Source organism: Poeciliopsis prolifica, unplaced genomic scaffold, assembly GCF_027474105.1.
Source record: "Poeciliopsis prolifica strain line A6 unplaced genomic scaffold, Auburn_PproV2 SCAFFOLD037, whole genome shotgun sequence".
NCBI classification, from domain to species: Eukaryota; Metazoa; Chordata; class Actinopteri; order Cyprinodontiformes; family Poeciliidae; genus Poeciliopsis; species Poeciliopsis prolifica.
In genome coordinates, this window is record NW_026562412.1 from 5,701,660 (window position 1) to 5,719,975 (window position 18,316).

The following is an 18,316-nucleotide window of genomic DNA, read 5'->3' on the forward strand; positions in this document are numbered from 1 at the left end:
ATTATTATTATTATTATTATTATTATTATTATTATTATCTCTTTGGAATGGAGAGCTTGTACAAGTAAACTGAAATTTGATGTGTGTTGTCGCCCCCTAGTGGATGCTTTTGTCTTTAAGTAAAGCTGCGTTTAGGAACCTGAATTAAATCACGTAAATTCCATAAATCCACTCAGATCACAGAGACGTAGCGGGAAGATAAGCGTGTGTGGAATGGATGTGATGTCTGAACGTCACGACCTGGAGTACTGTTCTCTTCCGCCTCCGTGAGGCGTTCAGGAACACCCGGATTTAATCAGCCAGGCTGCTAAAGTGCTCCACTTCCTCAAACTGCAGATAGTTTGTTTTGGTGCTTCAGATCTGCGACGGAGCAGCGGCTTGGTTCCGATTCGGCCCTGAGGAGGGGGGTGGGGGGAACCATGGTGTTTGAGGACATCCAGTACGATGATATCCAGTTCGAAGCGGTAAGTTCTGGTTCTGCAGTCGAGAAGAGGTTCGAGGCGAGGTTCAGGGCCGAGCTTGTGAAGTTCCTGCGTTACGGTGAGCGGTTCGGATCGGCGAGTCCCTCACCAGGTTCCGTGTGTGTGGCTGCAGGCTGTGGGCAGAGGGACCTTCGGTGTGGTCTTCAAGGCTGTTTGGAGGGGAAAAGATGTGGCCATCAAGACCATCGAGAGCGACGCAGAGAGGAACGCCTTCCTGGTGGAGGTACGGATCCAGGGTTTCTGGGTCAGAACCGACTCTGACCGGGGTGAGATCCAGGTTAAGTCCAGTTTAACCAACGCTGATGTCTGAAGGGGAGCCAGTTCGGACCCTTTTACTCACCAAAAAGCCCTTTTTTGGTTTATTTTTACTAAATAAGATCTGGACAGCGCAGCAAAACTGAAAATATCAATTATTTAAAATATAGTTTATTATATAGGGAGTTTAAAGACACGTTTGTTTATTTACCAACATTCATACAAAAAGCATGAAGAAAATAACAAAAAAACAATGTTAAAATGTTGATATTAAAGGCTTAAAAGAAAGAAACGTTCAAAGGTGACTGTAAACAATGAGAATATTTTCATTTATCTGCAGGAACTATTTGCTCCAGAGCTGAAAAAAAACACAAAAAAAACAATGTACTTTATTTTTATTCTAATAAAATTTTAAAATGTTCTCATTTATCTGAATCAATAAATAAAAAGATTTATTACTAAATGTCTCATTTGGGTTCTGAACAGAAGCTTAGAAAACCCAGATTATTCTGTGTCTTTATTTCTGCTGATGTGAATTGTTTTTTTCCTTTTATTCGGACCTGGTTCTGTTTGCCTGTGTGCAGCTCCGGCAGCTTTCCCGGGTCAGTCATCCCAACATCGTGAAGCTGTACGGCTCCTGTGACGACCCGGTGAGAACCCGGTTCTGCTGGTTCTGTTTATGAATTAAATGCTTAAATCGTTTAGATTTGAGTCATTAATCTGTCGTATTTCTTTAGATAACAGAGTCAAATGCAGGTCAGATTTGAGCCTTTAATGATTATTTCTCTGCACATTTCATCAAAATGTTGAGCAAATAGAGAATTAAATATTTACTCAGTGCTTCACGATTCTTTCTTTTCGTTTGTGTCGTCAGGTTTGTCTGGTGATGGAGTACGCAGAATGTGGCTCTTTATACAACCGTGAGTCTCATCGTCTCATTCACAGAGTAACTAGTTACTTTACTGTTACATTTACCTCAGTAACTTTTTGTTAAAAAATAACTTGTTGTATTGTTGCGCTGTAATTTTTACTCTTTTACTTGAATAATTTTTTAAAGAAGTATTTCTACTCTGAGTAAAATTTCTGGAATGAAAAAAAACAAAACACGTTTTAAACAAAAATTCACCAGACACACTTGCAGTTTTTGTTGAAGTTTTATAAGTTTTTTATTAAAAGAAATTGATTTGGAAAAAAATATTTTGACTGATTTTGTTATTTTTTGTTACTTATATCAATTATTCTTCCTAAAATACCAACAATTCTCCAGTAACTTGATATTTTGGTTCAGCTGATGTCATTTTCTAATATTAAATTGTTAACTTTTTACCAAATACTTTCTTACTCTTACTTGAATAATTTCTTTGATGTCTACTTTTGACTAAAAACATGTTAAAGTACTTAGAGAAACACACAACAAAATTTCAGATTTATTCTAGTTTTGTCACATTTAAATCAGATTATCAAGCAAATTTACTGTCACTTTTCTACACTTGGCCGAATTGGAAAGTTTTTTCTTCACTCAGTAAATAAAATCATAACATTTAAAATTGATATTACCATTGTCTGGTATAAAAGTTGGTTTTATTTATCATTGAGGAAAAGTTTTGTTGTGGTGTCCCAGTCCTGCACAGCGCCGACCCGCTGCCTCACTACACGGCCGCCCACGCCATGAGCTGGTGCCTGCAGTGCGCGGACGGCGTGGCCTACCTGCACAACATGAAGCCCAAAGCTCTGATCCACAGAGACCTCAAACCGCCAAAGTAAAGCCCCGGCGGAGCACGATGCATCAGGGGCCTGTGGTTTTTGCTTCTGACTTCTGCCTCTGTTTCAGTCTGCTGCTTGTTGCTCGGGGAACTGTGCTGAAGATCTGCGACTTTGGGACAGCGTGCGACATCCAGACCTGCATGACCAACAACAAGGGCAGCGCCGCCTGGATGGCTCCCGAAGTGTTCGAAGGTCCGAGGCGCTTCGGCTGCATTTCTGCCGTTAACCGCGGTTCCACTGACCAGATAATCGCACAAAGTGGAATTTCAAAAAACTATTTGGTTCATGGAAACTCAACAATTTCAAAGAAAGCTAATTTTTTTTCTTTGCTTTGAGATATTGAAATACTGTATCTCAAAGCAAGTTCAGATATTGAAATAAGTATCATTTATGGACGAGGATTAGCGCCACTGAAATAATTGTTGTTTTCTGACTTTAGAATTTCAACTTTTTCCCGAGGATTCTGATATTCTTCTCAAGATTCCAACGTTTTTTCAGAATTCCAACGTTTCTTTATAATTCCTTTTTTTCTTAGAATTGCGACTTTTTCCCAGAATTCAGAATTTTTTTTTCTTCGTTTTGACTTTAATCTCTGAATTTCAATTTTTTCCTCAGAAATCTCACATTTTTCTTAGGATTCTGACATTTTTTTCAAAATTCGAACATTTCTTCAGAATTCTTTTTTTCTTAGAATTTTGACTTTTTTTCTCGGAATTTTGACTTTTCCTGAAAATTCCTTTTTTCTCAGAATTGCGACTTTTTTCCAGAATTGTGACTTTCTCAAAATTCCTTATTTCTTAGAATTGTGACTTTTTTATCAGAATTCATTTTTCCTAGAATTCCGACTTTTTTCTCAGAATTCAGATTTTTTCTTCATAATTCTGACTTTAATCTCAGATTTTGAACTTTTTTCTCAGAATTCTGACTTTAATCTTCTGAGATCAAGTCAGAATTATGTAAAAAACATTTCTTCCATAATATTTTGCATAAAACAGCAAAGGAATTATTATTTTTTTGCATCAGATAAGTGATTAGCAGCCGGATGCTACTACCGGCGGAGAAGACGGCAGGAAGTTGTTGGAGGCGAAGGCGCGGCATGAGTTTAATGACTTATCCTGTGAACAAGCATATTCACATGTGATTTTGATTGCATTTATTATGTAATGGAAATATTGCACTTGCGAAAGTTTATTTTTTTCGACATTAGCGGAAAATCATCAAAGTTCTGATGGTATTTGTGAAGGAAGTCCAGCTCTGCTGTTAGCTGAGCTCCAGCATCGTCTCCTCCTCTCTGCAGGGAGTAACTACAGCGAGAAATGTGACGTGTTCAGCTGGAGCATCATCCTGTGGGAGGTCATCACCCGCAGGAAGCCCTTCGAGGAGATCGGCGGATCGGCGTTCTGCATCATGTGGGCGGTGCATAGAGGTGGGTTACTATGGCAGATCCACACAGCACGTCTTCATGCTCAGTTCAGATTTTTTGCTTTTTCTGAAGTTTGATCTTTTTACTGCGATGCAGGAACTCGTCCTCCTCTGATCAAGGATCTCCCTGAACCCATCGAGACGCTAATGACCCGCTGCTGGGACAAAGAGCCTAGTCAAAGGCCGTCTATGAGCGAGGTCCGGGACACCATGAGCAGCTTGATGAAGGTAAATCAGAGATGTGCAAACATTTGGTCACATTTAAGGTCAGAAAACATCATTTTTAAAAGCTACAATCACCGTAAACATTGATTTTTTTGTTGTTGGTTTTTTTACTTTTCCAACAATAAAATCAGCATAAACTATTTTAATCAAAGAAATAATCAGATTTTTTTGTATTTTTGCATGTTTTTCTTGGCTCAATTGAAGAAAACTGAAAAAAAGCAACTAAACGCAGATTTGGCTGCACAAAAATGCAACGAGTAGACGTAGTCCTCGTTACCGTGAAACAGTAGAAAACCAGGAAGCTTGGAAAAGATGATTACATCTTTAAACTACTTACGTTTTTGTAACTAGATTTTGAATTAAAAGTCGTAGTTTGTCAGGAGTTAATTGTTGAGTTGTGGTTGGGCAGCCGCAAAATATCAGTCCAAGGGCCGCAAAGGCCCACGGGCCCCAGTTTGAACACCCTCGCCTTAAATCATATAAATAAGGCTTAATTCAATTACCATTCTGATAACATGCAGATGTGGGCATTCATGTAGCAAAGCTTCAACATGTTTTAAGTAAAAGTAAAAAGTATCTGATAAAAAAGTTACTCAAGTACAGAGAAACCGATCAAAACATAAATCAATTTGTATTTAAAAATTATGTCATCAGACTGACTGACATATAAAGTATCGAGTGTCTAGACATCTTAAGAGTAGCGGTACTTCATAATAAAGTTTTCCAGGTAAATGTAACTGGTTCCATGTTTGTGCGCTCCAGTACTTCCCAGGTTCTGATGAGCCCCTCAATCTTCCTCACCAGTCTTCATCATCCAACAGAAGCGGCTCCTCATCTGCAACAAGCACAGGTAACGCTTCCACCGAACGGGTCGGTGCGGTTCGGCCCGTTTCTACTGCTGTAATGTTCTGCTGTAAGTCCATAACGCAGCGGTACGGTACCGTTAGCGTGGAGCTACTGAGTGGGAAGCAATGTCACTGCTTATCGGCCCATGTACGGAGTCACTTTAGTGTCCAAAGTTTTTGTTACATGGGACAAAAAACCCAATTAAAACTTTTCAAGTAAAAAAGTTGCCTGATATTTATAGTAGATCCAAGACTTTAAAGGGATTTTTATGACCATGTGTTAGAACGAAAGGAGGAAATTTCTGCCAAAAACTCATATTTTGTGATTAATCAAGTTTTTTCTGTAAAAAATTTCTATCAAACTAAAAACTACAAATAAAACATCCCTTTAGTGTTGCTTTAATTACTACAACTCCTACAATCCCTCTGGTTGCTGAAAAGCTTCAAAAGCTGTTTCCGTTTGACTCCTGTAGACTAGCAGCAGCAATTAACAAACACCTGGTGTAACGGCACGTCTGCAGAACTTTTTATACAAACTACTTCTCAGTTGTAAGAATGATTGTAAATGGCTTCATGGAGGAGCATTGTGATGACGAGCAGAAACAGAAGGAACTTCTTAAAGAGACAGAGGCCCAATTTCAATGTGTTACATTGTAAAGTCAAATTTCTTTTAAGTTATGTTTGATGTGGCATTTTTATAACAACTGAAAGGTAAAATAATTATTTAATTGTGATATAAAATGGCTCCAGGAATCAGGTGAATATTACTTTAAATCTCTGACAGCTTTTCCAAAGAATGTTCAGTTGTTTTTGGTTATAAATATTTACATATTTGAGCAGAAATGTTCATGTTTTCGCTCTGATTAAACTAAAAACAGATGTTTTATCGAAACTCCAGGGTCTCTGGTTCTGACTGAAACCCAATCGGGCCTCCACCCGGAGGACCGGCTCAAACAGCGGAGAGTTTTTATTCTGAGAAAACTGAGCTGAAATTTGAAGTTTAAAGTTTGTACGGATGAAGTGTATGAAGGAAAATTGCCTGTTTGTGTTTGTGAGGCTCAGCAGAATCTGGTTCTGTTTCGTGGTGATAATCAGCGATTCTGTGGGTCTTGTGTCCCGTCTTCAGGCTCGTGTGCCGATGGAACCATTTACAGCAAACACAGATCTGCATCTGGCGGCGAGGAAACGCTGCAGAGCTCTGAGAACAGAATCCCACTGCAGGTCAGAACTCCAAAGGTAACAGGAAATAAACAAACTGTTTAATGTAAAGTGTAATTTCGACATTAGCAGAGCATAGCCAGAGATTTGTGAATATTAGTGACTGATGTTCTGATTCTCTCATCCAGACTGCGTCACGGTGGGCCACCGTCTCCAGAACCTCCAGCTTGGAGAGTCAAAGCCCCGCCCACTTCAGCAGCTCTGTCAATGCCTGCAGCCAATCAGAGCTGAGGATGACCATTACCCCAGGTGAGGTCCACTGAGAGCGCCTCCTGCAGGTGCATCGGGTCAGATGGAGGTTTATAGAAGCAAAGACTAATGAACTAAGTTTGTTTTTGTTTCACAAATGTAGTGTTACTATAACTTTACTGTAACTGTAAATGTTACTTTATTGCTTCTTCACAGCTTCTGTAAAGTTACTTTCAATTTACGCTTTTTAGTACTGACTTTCTATTATGTTAGTTTATTGTTACTATTCATAACTTTACTGTTGTTCTTGTTACTGATGCTTTTATTTTGCTGTAGTTTTATTAACAGTTGTTTTACTTTACTAATACTTTTACTTTCACGGCTCGCATTTGTTTTTTTTTCTGTAACTTACATTATGACGAGATAACATGACTGCTACTCTGTTACTTTTTTGTCACTGTTACTTTACTCTTGTTATTTTGCCTTTATTTTACATTTACAATTATGTTACTTTATTGTTTCATTGATACAGTTACTGCTACATATCTTCACTTCTACCTTTACATTAACTTTAATGATTAATGTTACTATTAATTTACAGTGACTGTTACATTAATTTAATGTCATTTTGTGGCTGTTTCCTCACAGTTACTAATATTTGCTGTTACATTAACGTGTTCAGGTACCGAGGGATCAGAAAGCCCGGTTCCCTCCGTCTACCTGAAATTGGACCATCAGTTACAGGTACGTTCACATCACTGGGTTTTTCCTAAAGGTTGTGAACTGTAGAGTACTTCCCACTGTTGTACACTTTGTTTTAAATGTAACCAAATGTCCCATCTACTGGTGCATCAACGTCTAATTAACTAACAAAATCTCTTCTTGGATTCTCAGTCTTCTCTGTCTTCTTCTTGTGATTTTTCTATGTTGTTTCTGTCTTCAGCCTTTGGCTCCTTGTCCAAACTCCCGGGAGTCCATGACTGTGTTTGAGCAGCACATACGAATGGCTCAGGAGTATCTGAGAGTCCAATCCGAGATCGCACACCTTTTGAACAGGAAGTACGTTTTCTTCCACCTATTGGAGCTTTTTATATCTTCCTGCGATGTCAAGAGTTTAGAAAAGTGTCATTAAGTCCATCTGAACCATCACTGTCGCAGTGAAATCATTTTTCAAGATGGCCGCCGTCTTTGAATCTTTTAAACCAATAATTTCCTGAAAATATTCCCAGATTTCATAAATAGGATGAACTTTGTCATGTTATCTCGCTCGTACAATTTAAAGTAATAATATGTCGCAAAATCAGAAACTGAGGACTTTGCGGTTTGCAAGTTTCACACCAGATGAATATGTGACATAAACTGAGACAGTCATCTTAATGGTTAGCGATAGCTTCTGCTAATTTTTCAATGTGTTTATGGGTTTAGCTTGAATTTCTGCAAATTATTTTAAATATGTTTACGGCTTAGCGTTAGCTTTGGCTAATAGTTTTATGTGCTTCTTGGTTTAGCATTAGCTTCTGCTAGTTTTTAATATATTTAACATTAGCTTATGCTATATTTTATGGATGTAGCAGTTTAGCATTAGCTTTAGCTAATTTTTTATGTGCTTAGTGGTTTAGAATTGGCTTATGGTATTATTTTTATATGTTTAACTTTAGCTTCTGATCATTTTTATGTGGTTAGCTGCTTAGCATTACCAGAGCTAACATTGTTGTTTAGCAAAGTGATTAATGATTCTAACTTTTTGGTTAGCTGTGGAAAACTGCTGCAAACATTTATTCTCCATTACAAGCACTGTGACTATTTTGAAAATGGAAAAAGGGAACACAAGATCAAGAAAATCTAAAATATTTTTATCTTTCAACATATGTAGACAATGATTTAACACCAAATACAATCATCTAGTTGCTGATTTTAATGCACAATTTTGTTTCTATGAGAACTTTAGTGGCTATCTTGAAAAATCACTGTGGCCATCTTGATTTTTTTAGTGGCTAACATAGTTTTCTTTTCAAAAAAGCGAGACCTTTGCTTGTATCTGCATGTGAGAGATTTTTGCTGAAACACTTGGTTATCTGCTGCACTAATGGTTTTTCCTGCCAACCTGGTTCTGCTGGTTTCTGCTCAGAGAGGAGCTCATAGCGGAGCTGGAGCAGGAGCAGAAGGAGCAGCAGACTTCTTCACGCCTCATACAGGAACACAACAAGCTGCTGGAGGACAACAGCAGCCTGTCAGCCGTCTGCCAGGACCTGAGGAGCAGACTGAGTCTGATCCAGAGTCAGAACCAGCCCTACGGCTGAGACCCAGCATGTTCCTGCCTCTGATTCTGCTCAGATGTAACGTATTGGGTCCAAATCTGCATCACCCTGGACCTGTTTCTTCAGCAGCTCACCAGCAGTTTGTAACTGATCCTGAGGTGAACAGATGAACTTCACAGTTAGATCTGAAAGAACTGATCATTCTCAGATCAGCTAAAGAACTACAGATTTAAAAGCTGGAGAAATGTGAGCACTGATTTTACTAAGGTTCCCCCACTGAACTTCCTAAATTATATACTTATACTTTTGTATTTTTATAGTTTTTATATTTTATTTTTACCCATTCAAACTGACTGCAAAAGAGGAAAAGATTTTCCTTTCCAAAGTGTTGAGCAATTGCTGTAACAGAAAACATTTTACACCAAACTTTCTTTACCTCATGTAATTCTTTTTTAGACCAGCAGGTGTCACTCTTTCGTATGGAATATTTTAAAATGGAATCTGTCTCCAGTCCTCTCCTGGAGAAACAGTAAGGTTTCAGCTTTCAGTTTGAAACAGTTGAAATGTTCTTCTTCATGGGATCTTGGAGAATTTTTTTAGAGACAAGTTTTGAGTCTGACGTGCGCAGTAACATTCACTCGAGTAACTTTTTGGACAACTTTTTGTTCTGCAAGTGGTTATGCAACTTTTTTTTTTTTGACTTTTACTTGAGTAATGTTTTTATAAAGTATGCGTAAACTTACTAATTAATGGATACTTTATCCACCACCAGTAAGTTCACTAAATGAAGAACAGACATGTTTTTATAAAAACGGCAGATGCAGAAACAAACTGATGGTACGTTAAATTGGTTTGTACACAATTTTTGTTTTAATGTTCTATTTTGAGATCAAAATGATGCAGTAAACAGTTTATGTTGTCACTATAGTATTACTTTACTCAGTTGTAATATAATAAATAAAAAACAACTACTTTAAGTTTTGGTTTCAGACATTTTATAAAGGAAAAGCAGATCTGGAGAAGTGTTTTGTCTAAATATGTATTTTGGAACTGAGTTATGTTTCCCTTCACTTTGCACATACATTTCTATATTTGTCTGTCTAAAGATCTTTGTCTAAAGATATTAAATTCGACGGTCCGACAAGTTACTCTTTTTTATAAAATACATATTTAATTTTACTTTCTTGGAACGCTACTTTTTGCTTTTACCTGTTGAAGTAGAGCAGGTTCTGCCTGCTTGTATTTATATTAAATGAACCTAAATTTTAATATAACAACCATTTACATCACTTCATACTTCAACCACATTCAATTTGCAATCAGGTGTAACTTTCAGATTTTGCATGTCACACATGCAGCACACCACCAGGGGGCCCCCAAGAGTACCAAGTTAGCATAATAATAAAAATATTCTCAGGGTCCCAAAAAGGCCCTGCACACATGCTTTCATCTTGCAGGTTGTGAAACAAGAAGTTAAATCACAACTTAATTTCTAATTTAAATTAGAAAGTAAGATTAAATACAATTATAGTGCTGTTTTTCCGGGACTTATGTGAATAAATACCACAGATTTAAAGTCCTAACTGCAAGTTAAACGCTTAGAAAAATAAAACTGAGCAATACTCTGTTTAGCCTTCCTGTTATCTGCTGAAAGTCTTGCTCTCTCTCACGATTATGAAGCACGTCTCGGTATTTTAAAATATTAAATATGACGGATATTTAAATTTTATGCTTAAAATTAAAAAAAAATCCTAATAAGTTAATAGTTTTTGCCTTCTGATGATATAATCTTTCAACATCACAGTTTGTTGATCAGTTACTATAGTAGTGTTTTTACTATTTTATTTTACTTTTTTTGTACTTTTACTTGATTAAAAGTACATTGAAGTAGTGCTGCTCTTACTTGAATACAATTTGTGGGTACTCTAATTGTGTGTGTGTGTGTGTGTGTAGTGCTGAGTGAGGAGCGGGTGGGGGGGGGGTTGTTATTGTGAATGGGGGAAACCATGACGTCACCGAACCGATGTCAACAAAGCAGCTCCTGAATCACAGAACGCGCTCCATGTCCACACTCAGACCCGGGTTCGGATCGATGCGGACCCGCAGCGCTCGGTGACGGTCCAGCTCAGACCCCGGTTCGGCACCATGCGGACCCGCTGTGACCTGTGACGGGCCGCGGACGCGCAGGAGGAGCCGGTGAGTCTCCAGAAGCGGCCGCTGCGGCTGCACGCGTCCCACCGAGGGTGTCTCCTCGGCGGTTCGGAGCCGCTGGGTGAGTCCGGTTGGACCTTGCGACCCAGCCGTGCTTGGGTGTGATTTACCAGCCTGACACGAGGCCGTGCACGCGCCCCCAGCCACCGTGCACGAGAGCTGCGGGTCTTTGTGTTCACACGGTTGTTTTACTCCGCGGGGAGCAGGACAAAGGAAGCGGCCGCCGCTCCGCCCTCAGCCCGGGGAACAAAGCGCTGAGGGCCGGTGCAGCAGCCGCGGCGAGCCGCTGGAACCAGAACCAGCAGCTGCAGCTCTCAGAACCGCATCAGAACCGTAAAGCGTCTAATTTAAAGTCTGAGCGCCTGACAGCGTGCGTGTGTCGCGCACACGCCTGGTTGTGCAGGATGAGCTCTTTGTTTTCCAGCTTCTCCTCGGAGCTGCGGGTGATTCTGCTGGTCAGCCAGGACGGATCCAGATCAGCGTCCAGGTGCTGGTCCAGATCCGGAAGGGCTGGTTCTGGATCCGAGCTGCTCGTGCGCTGAGTTTGGATCCGTCAGAGCTGTAAAAAGATAATTACAGTGCGGTTGTTGTTCAGGATCGCTCTGTTCTTTTGCAGACCATAAATTCCTTCAGAATGAAACTTGGAAAGTTTAAATAATGATAGACCAAACACTTATTTGTGAAGTAGATGGTAGAGTATTAATAAAATCTAAAAAGTGTGGCTTGCAGATATATTTACTTGTCCTGAGTAGATGTTTTATTTAACCACCTTTGGATCCAATTAGAGCTGCTGTCAGTTTTGTACATTTAGACCCAGCCCCCCACCCCCATTTTTGTCTGAAAAAACAACCAGATTGGATGAAAATTGTCTTAAAAAATTAATTCTCTATAATTCTCAGTTGGATTCCGGTCTGAACTTTGATTAGGACGTTCTAATATATGGATATACTTTGATTCAAACCATATCATTGTAGCTCCAGTCGCATGTTTAAGGTAGCAGTTTTTTCTGGAAAGTGAAACTCATCAACAGTCTCAAATCTTCTGTCGATAACAATCTGAAAAGTGTGGCTTGCAGATGCATTCTCCCACCTGAATCGATGCTTTGTAGAATCATTTTTTGCCCCAATCACAGCTGCAAGTCTTTTGTCTCCACCAGCTTCTCAAATTTAGATATAAAGCTTTAGTTTTTGTACTTCTTTCTTTGCAAAAACAGCGAAGCAACTCAGACAGATCGATGCAGATTCTCTGTAGAAATTAATGTAAAGATGTGGAAATTTATTACATGTGATTCAACCACAACAATGTTTTTACTGTGGATACTGTGTTTTGTTGTTGTTGTTTTCATTGAGCTACTATTTTATAGACTAGCCTTTCAGGGCTGTAGTAGTAGTAATCAATTACTACTATAAGCGTAGTAATTACTATACTATGCTACTATTGTTCTGCAGATTTATTTGACCACTTAAACCTTTTTTAATATAAGAAACATTAAAAGATGCACTTTTTGAAACAAATACAGCTAAAACTATGATACTAGATGAGTTTTGGGTAGAATATATTTATAAAAAGAGATTTAAAAAAAAATAGTAAATCCAAAATATAAAATTTTTGCAACATTTTTTTGGCTTAAATATGCACTGAGTGTGTTATTTCAGCCAATAGTCTTATTATTAAATCAACTACTTAGTTAGTTGATGAACCAATTAATTGAATTAATCGTTCCAGTCCAAAGCCTTTCTGTAAACTTCCCCTCATCTTAATTCCTGTCATAAATATTAAAAAAAAGTTTTCTTTTCTTTACATGTTGTAACTAAAGCAACTCTGAAAGTTACTGTTCCAGAAAGTCTGATCCTTCCTGGATGTTAGCGAAGCAGATGGAGAAGTTAATTGTATTTATTAAAGTCAAACTAGTGGAACTGCAGGAATATCCAGGTTTTATTCACAAGTCTTGATCATTTGTTACATTTTCTGCCTTGAAAGCACCACCAACCACAACCGCCGCTAACAGTTTGTGTTTGGATTCTCCAGGTTTTGTTTGGGTCCAGCGTCTGGCTCCTGTCTGGCTGCTATTAGGGTTTTAATGTGTGACTCATGTCACTTTGCTTTCCCTGAAACCTGAGGTGTCTGATCCAGTTTCTGCTTCCTCCGCCGCCTGCAGGCCGGGTTTTCTGATCCGAGTCCATCCAACACCCAGGCGAAACTGAACCCAAGGGTTCACTGCAAAAACACAAAATCTGACCAAGTAATTTTAGTTTAGTTTCTAATGCAAATGTCTTAGTACACTTAAAATAAGACAAAAACAAGTAATTTTTCAGAAAGATATATGGGATTGTTTAAATTAGATAATTTCTTAATACTGATGGAAAAACTTTTGGTTCAGTTGGTGATTATTTCACTTAAACACAGAAAAGCTCCTATATCTTGCTGAAAAGCTGCTTATTTAAAGTGTACAAAGATATTTTCACTGGAAACCAGTTGGTCAATTTTGTATTTTCACAGTTTTTGGCATTGAACTGATGGTTTCCAGCCTGGACAGACTGGTTCTTTCCATCTGAGCTGAGGAGAAATATTAGAAACAAAATCTTCTCGTCCTGCATCTGAATCAGCCGCCGATGATTTGTGTCATCAGATCCATACAGGAGAGGATGAGGAGGGATCGGCAGGCCTCAGGATGAAGGCTGCGCGTGACCTCAGAGTTCAGGTTTCCGGATCCCAGCGAGAAGCGTGTCTGCGAACAGAAAAGGAGATGATGATGTCACAGCAGGATGTTTATCTGGGATGTCTGCCGGTCATTTCTGGATCAGATTTGCCAGCATCTTTCCCCGTTAATCTGCTTCTCTGCAGCGTTTCTGCTGGTTAAATAATCTGAGGATTTCATTGCTGCAAATGTGAGAAAACTACGGTAACCTGTCCTACGTTTACTGCAGGATAAGACATGAGCTTAAAGTTTTATCACAACATTTTGTGCTAAAAGTGATAATCTGACAGCAGGCATAGCTCCGCAAACACAAATACTGCTTTTGAAAAACATTCCCATTTGTAAAGAAGTGAGATTTACATCAACTGCATTAAGTCGTATTTATTGATCTCTATTGACAATTTCATAGGAAAGAAAATAGTAAAGCCAGCAATGCTGACAATATGACATTTCTAGATAAATATGGTTGTCCCAGTAAATTTAGATTAATATCAATTAAAAATAAAAAAAATTAACAATGCAGCCACAAAATGTGGTTTTACTTTTTTCTCCACCATTTGTATTAAGAAATTATCAATAAGTATTAACAAATTACAAAATGTAGTTAAATCCAGTGCAGTTTAATGATATAAATTAAGCTTTTTTAAGTACATTATCTGAACACGTGTTGCAAATGCCACACAGTACTGCAAAAAATACAATCAGACCAAAAATAAGTTTAAGTATTTTTGGTCTTTATTTGTATTGCAAATAGTTTAGTAATCTTGAAATATGACAAAGTAACTTAGAAGTGACTTTTTTGCAAGATAAAAGAATCTGTTTTTAGTTAAAAATTCCTCAAATTGAAAAAGTTTTAGTTCTACTGGTTGATTATTTTGTTTATAATGAGACATTTTCCATGTTATAAGTGAAATAATCTGCCAGTGGAATTAGTATTTTTTCATCAATAATAAGGAGTTATTGACTTTAATCATATCTCATATCTTCCTGAAAAGTTATTTATAAGTTACTTTTGTCTTAATGACATTTGCACCAGAAAGTACTTTTGTGTTTTTTCAGTGAGTTACTTAAATTTTTTTTACTCTTGTCGTAATTATTATTATTTTTTTTTGTTGATTTCCCAATAGAACCACAAAATATTATAATAAAATTTTAAATGCATATCGCCCAGTTAAAGAGGCTGTTGTTTATTTTACCCACTACAGGAACAGAGCATGTTAACAACATTTCTGTCAATATGCCAGAGTTAGCCAGAAGCATAATGAAGCAGGTTTCAGCGGTTGTAGCAGAATATTGCTGAATGTGTCTGGATGTAGAAAGTAGATCTTAATGGACTAGAATGTATCAGGGGTGGGAAGGAACAGGATGCAGCACATTAGAGCAACATAGAGCTGGATGGAGGCAGAAGATGTGAAGAGCAATATGGTTTTAAAAAGCTGTATTATTTATTTTCCAGGCAAATAGTAGTAATTTATTGCATAATCAAGTAACTATGTTAACTTCAGTTCTTTTAACACTGCTATATATATATATGAAGAAATTTAGATTTTGTAATTGGGGTTCTGTCTCTTTAAGAAAGTCCGGCTCTTTCCCATTGGCGATTATTTCACTTATAACTCAGATTAAATGTTTTGCTTTAAGTGAAATAATTTACCGGTGGAACTGGTACTTTTTCCATCAATATTAAGGACTTATTGACTTAAAACTAGCTCCTATTTTTGCTGAAAAGGTACTTGTGAGTTAGTTTTATCTTATTTCAAATGTACTAAAATATTTTCTCTAGAATTTAGATCAAAAATACTTGGTAATATTTTCTGATTTTACAATGTTGCACCGAGAAGTAGCTTGTGTAATGAGCGCAGCTGATGTGCAGTTTGAACAGATGTCTGCTAATTGCTGCTGGCTAGTCTGAAGGAGCTGATTTTGGGAAGGTTGAAGGTGATGCTGTGTCCATCCAGGCGTTTTCCACAGCTGAATGGTTGCAATGGAGATAAAAGGACTTCTTTTTCACACGTGTGAAAGAATTTGATGAAGATGATGGAATAAGAAGGTTGATTTTACGTTATGCTTCCATTTTAAATGAAAGGAACATCCTCAATGGAAACTGAACAGAAACAAAAGCAGTCAGTCCTGAGAGGTCACTCCTCCTCTAACCCGTCGTGTGATTGGATGAAAAGGAGCGGAGACAGATTGCAAAACACAAGAGCAGGATGGGAAACGTGACGCGTGGCTGTTCTAGTGATCCTCACGGACGCAGCAGATGATGATGATGATGATGATCAGTATGTGGATTCATAGTGAGCCTTCAGAGGTGGGCTGCTTCAGCAGGTCTGACTCAGCACAAAGCTCCCCCTACACATACACACACATGCACGCACACACACACACACAGACTGCACACTCAGCTGTCTGCAGGGAGGATTTATGAACGGCTGAATCACAAAGAAGCAGCTCTGCCTGCAGTCTCTGTGCACGGCTGCTGCTCTCTTTAAAGCTTAACCTGGATCTACAACTGCACGCTTTGGGGTTGAAATGATTAATACATTTTTAAAAATAATCGTCAACTAATTTAGAATTGAATTAATCTCTAAATGGAGACTCAAAAAAAGGAAATTTGCTGAGAGATCAACACGATCAGAGCAGAAATGAAACCAAAATGTTGAAACATTTTATAATCAAGATAAAAAATATTTTCATCTGAAAATATGTTTTAACCAGAACTACTCAGGTGGCATAATTTTAGCTCCTCCTGGTTCAAATTCTGTAAACAAATCTTTTATTTGTTAAATAGTTAATCCAAAAATTGATCAGATCAGTTGAACAGGAAGGCCTGAGCTTTTCACATGTTGATCCTTTGCTACAAATGATCAATAACACACAATAATATTGTGTTGTTGCATTTAATAGGCAATACATGTTTATGTTCTTATTTAAAAAGGAATTAAATTATTTATTGCATCTTTTAACGTGTTTGTAATTAAAAAAAAAAAGCTTAAGTGGACAAATGAAAAATCAGCAGGATGTTTATCCAATTGATTAATTGTCAAAATATTCGATAGAATTACTAAAATGATTGTTAAAGTCAAATCACGCAAATGTGAATTATTTTAATTTGTCATCCGATGAATTGATTTATTGATTATTGAGACGGGCTTAGTAGCAAGATACAGAGGAATGCAGCAGGATTTTCAGAGTATAATGTAGCAGCAAGCAGGACACTGCAAAACAAAAAAATCATACCAAGTATTTTTATTTTAGTGCAAATATCCTAGTACATTTGAAATAAGGCAAAACTAACTCTGCATCAAGATAAACTTGTGTTACGTAGATAATTCTTTAATATAGATAATAAAAGTACCAATTCAGGGAAAGAAATTTGCCAGTTTATTTTTGTTGTTTTGTTTAATTATATTTGGATATTCAAACATCTTTCAGTCCCACACTGCAAAAACACACAAGTATTATTGGTAAAAATATCTTAATACACTTTAAATAGGACAAATTAACTTAAAAGTAACTTTTCAGCAAGATATAGAGGCTTGTTTTATGTAGATCATTTCTTAATATTTAAGAAAAAGTACTTGTTCCATTGGCAGGCAAATTAACTTAAAACATGAGAAAAAAAATCTTGCTGTAAGTGAAATAATCTCATTATGTTTTCATCAATATTAAGAAATTATTTACGCAAAACAAGCCTCTATATCTTGCTAAAGTTATTTGAATGTTATTTTTGTTTTATTTCAAGTGTATGAAAATATTTGCACTAGAAACGAAACCAAAAGTATTTGGTGTTTTTGCAGTGCAGTGTTAAAATGTAGAGGGTGTACCTGCATTTTTATCCCATTATGATTGTTTGACAATGATTTGAAAAACAACAATATTATCGTTCATTGCAATAATTTCTGGGACAGTTTGTCATCCTTTGTGACAGACCTACTTTAGCATGTGATTTTCACACCACAGATGTGTTTTGGCTATTTGTTTCTGATGGCTTTCTGGACGGAGAACAAGACATTTAGATATGCTTCAACCTGAACAGTTTTATCTGAATTTCTGCACTTATTTATAATAAATGGATAACGTCTTCGTTCTGCATGTAGTTTGTGCAGGGTGTCAGAGGAAGTGATGTCGGAGCAGCAGCATGACAGCGAGGCGTCAGCGCCGGTGTACGTGTACGAATCCAAGGTGCACTGTGCCAATGTGCTGCTGAGCCTGGAGGAACAGCGGCGGCGGGGGCTCCTCTGTGATGTCACGGTGCTGGTGGAGGGCAGGGAGGTCCGGGCTCACCGGGCTGTCCTGGCTGCCAGCAGCAGCTACTTCCTGCAGGTCCTGCTGGGACACAGCGAGTCGACAGGCAGCGCTGAACCCATCATCAGCCTGCCAGACAAGGTAAAGGGCAAAATGACAGGATGGAGAGGTAGTGCTTTTCTTCATTTTGTGAAGTTTTTAGCAAGCAGAGCTAAACCAAAGCAACAGACAGTCTGAACTCCATCTGTCCAGTCGCGTTAAAGCAGAGCTCTCTTCCGTGTTTGGTGATCTTATTGTTCTGCTGTGAAGCCTGAAGGGATGCTGATGTGAGCACAAACCTCACAGATGGACAAAGATGATGCTGACAACAGTGAAGGAGGAGGAAGCAGAGGATGATGAAGGTTGAAAGAGACCAAATCATTCAGGACACAAAAGATAAACACAGCAGGAAGACTATTTATACCTCACAGTGCCTTTTTGCATTTGTATGCAACATGAAAC

At 38.0% G+C, this 18,316-nt stretch overlaps 2 protein-coding genes across 7 annotated transcripts in view; both read left to right on the forward strand.

Moving 5' to 3' along the window:
• Positions 1–205: 205 nt before the first annotated feature.
• Positions 206–9,837, forward strand: LOC129374872 (mitogen-activated protein kinase kinase kinase 7-like). 3 transcript variants are annotated; one of them, XM_055053550.1, is made up of 14 exons: positions 206–464; positions 595–705; positions 1,322–1,387; positions 1,612–1,657; positions 2,359–2,497; positions 2,569–2,693; positions 3,799–3,927; positions 4,021–4,151; positions 4,911–4,998; positions 6,120–6,214; positions 6,340–6,460; positions 7,083–7,144; positions 7,344–7,459; positions 8,529–9,837. In XM_055053550.1, the coding sequence occupies exons 1-14, from the start codon at positions 420–422 to the stop codon at positions 8,698–8,700; spliced, it is 1,446 nt and encodes a 481-aa protein (XP_054909525.1). In that variant the 5' UTR covers positions 206–419; the 3' UTR covers positions 8,701–9,837. The 3 variants fall into 3 exon arrangements, with proteins under 3 accessions (XP_054909525.1, XP_054909524.1, XP_054909526.1); XM_055053549.1 differs by having other exon boundaries at positions 207–464; positions 6,120–6,229; XM_055053551.1 differs by lacking the exons at positions 206–464; positions 595–705 and adding an exon at positions 1,475–1,493 and having other exon boundaries at positions 1,342–1,387; positions 6,120–6,229.
• Positions 9,838–10,680: 843 nt separating this feature from the next.
• The window catches only part of bach2a (BTB and CNC homology 1, basic leucine zipper transcription factor 2a), a 36,554-nt gene continuing 28,918 nt past the window's right edge, over positions 10,681–18,316 (forward strand). For 3 of the 4 annotated variants that reach the window (XM_055053131.1, XM_055053134.1, XM_055053135.1), the window contains exons 1-2: positions 10,681–10,854; positions 17,668–17,956. In XM_055053131.1, the coding sequence (XP_054909106.1) occupies positions 17,693–17,956 (264 nt within the window). In that variant the 5' untranslated portion in view covers positions 10,681–10,854; positions 17,668–17,692. Of the gene's footprint in view, positions 10,855–10,880; positions 10,931–17,667; positions 17,957–18,316 lie in introns of those variants that run through there. The other variant, XM_055053133.1, reaches the window with a different exon arrangement.

What these genes read in the sequence shown, in the direction of transcription:
- LOC129374872 (XM_055053549.1), top strand. Translation starts at nt 420, where the DNA reads ATGGTGTTTGAGGACATCCAGTACGATGATATCCAGTTCGAAGCG. An exon ending in ATGATATCCAGTTCGAAGCG is followed by an intron (nt 465 to 594) that starts GTAAGTTCTGGT and finishes GTGTGGCTGCAG; the next exon opens with GCTGTGGGCAGAGGGACCTT. An exon ending in CTCATCTGCAACAAGCACAG is followed by an intron (nt 4,999 to 6,119) that starts GTAACGCTTCCA and finishes TCCCGTCTTCAG; the next exon opens with GCTCGTGTGCCGATGGAACC.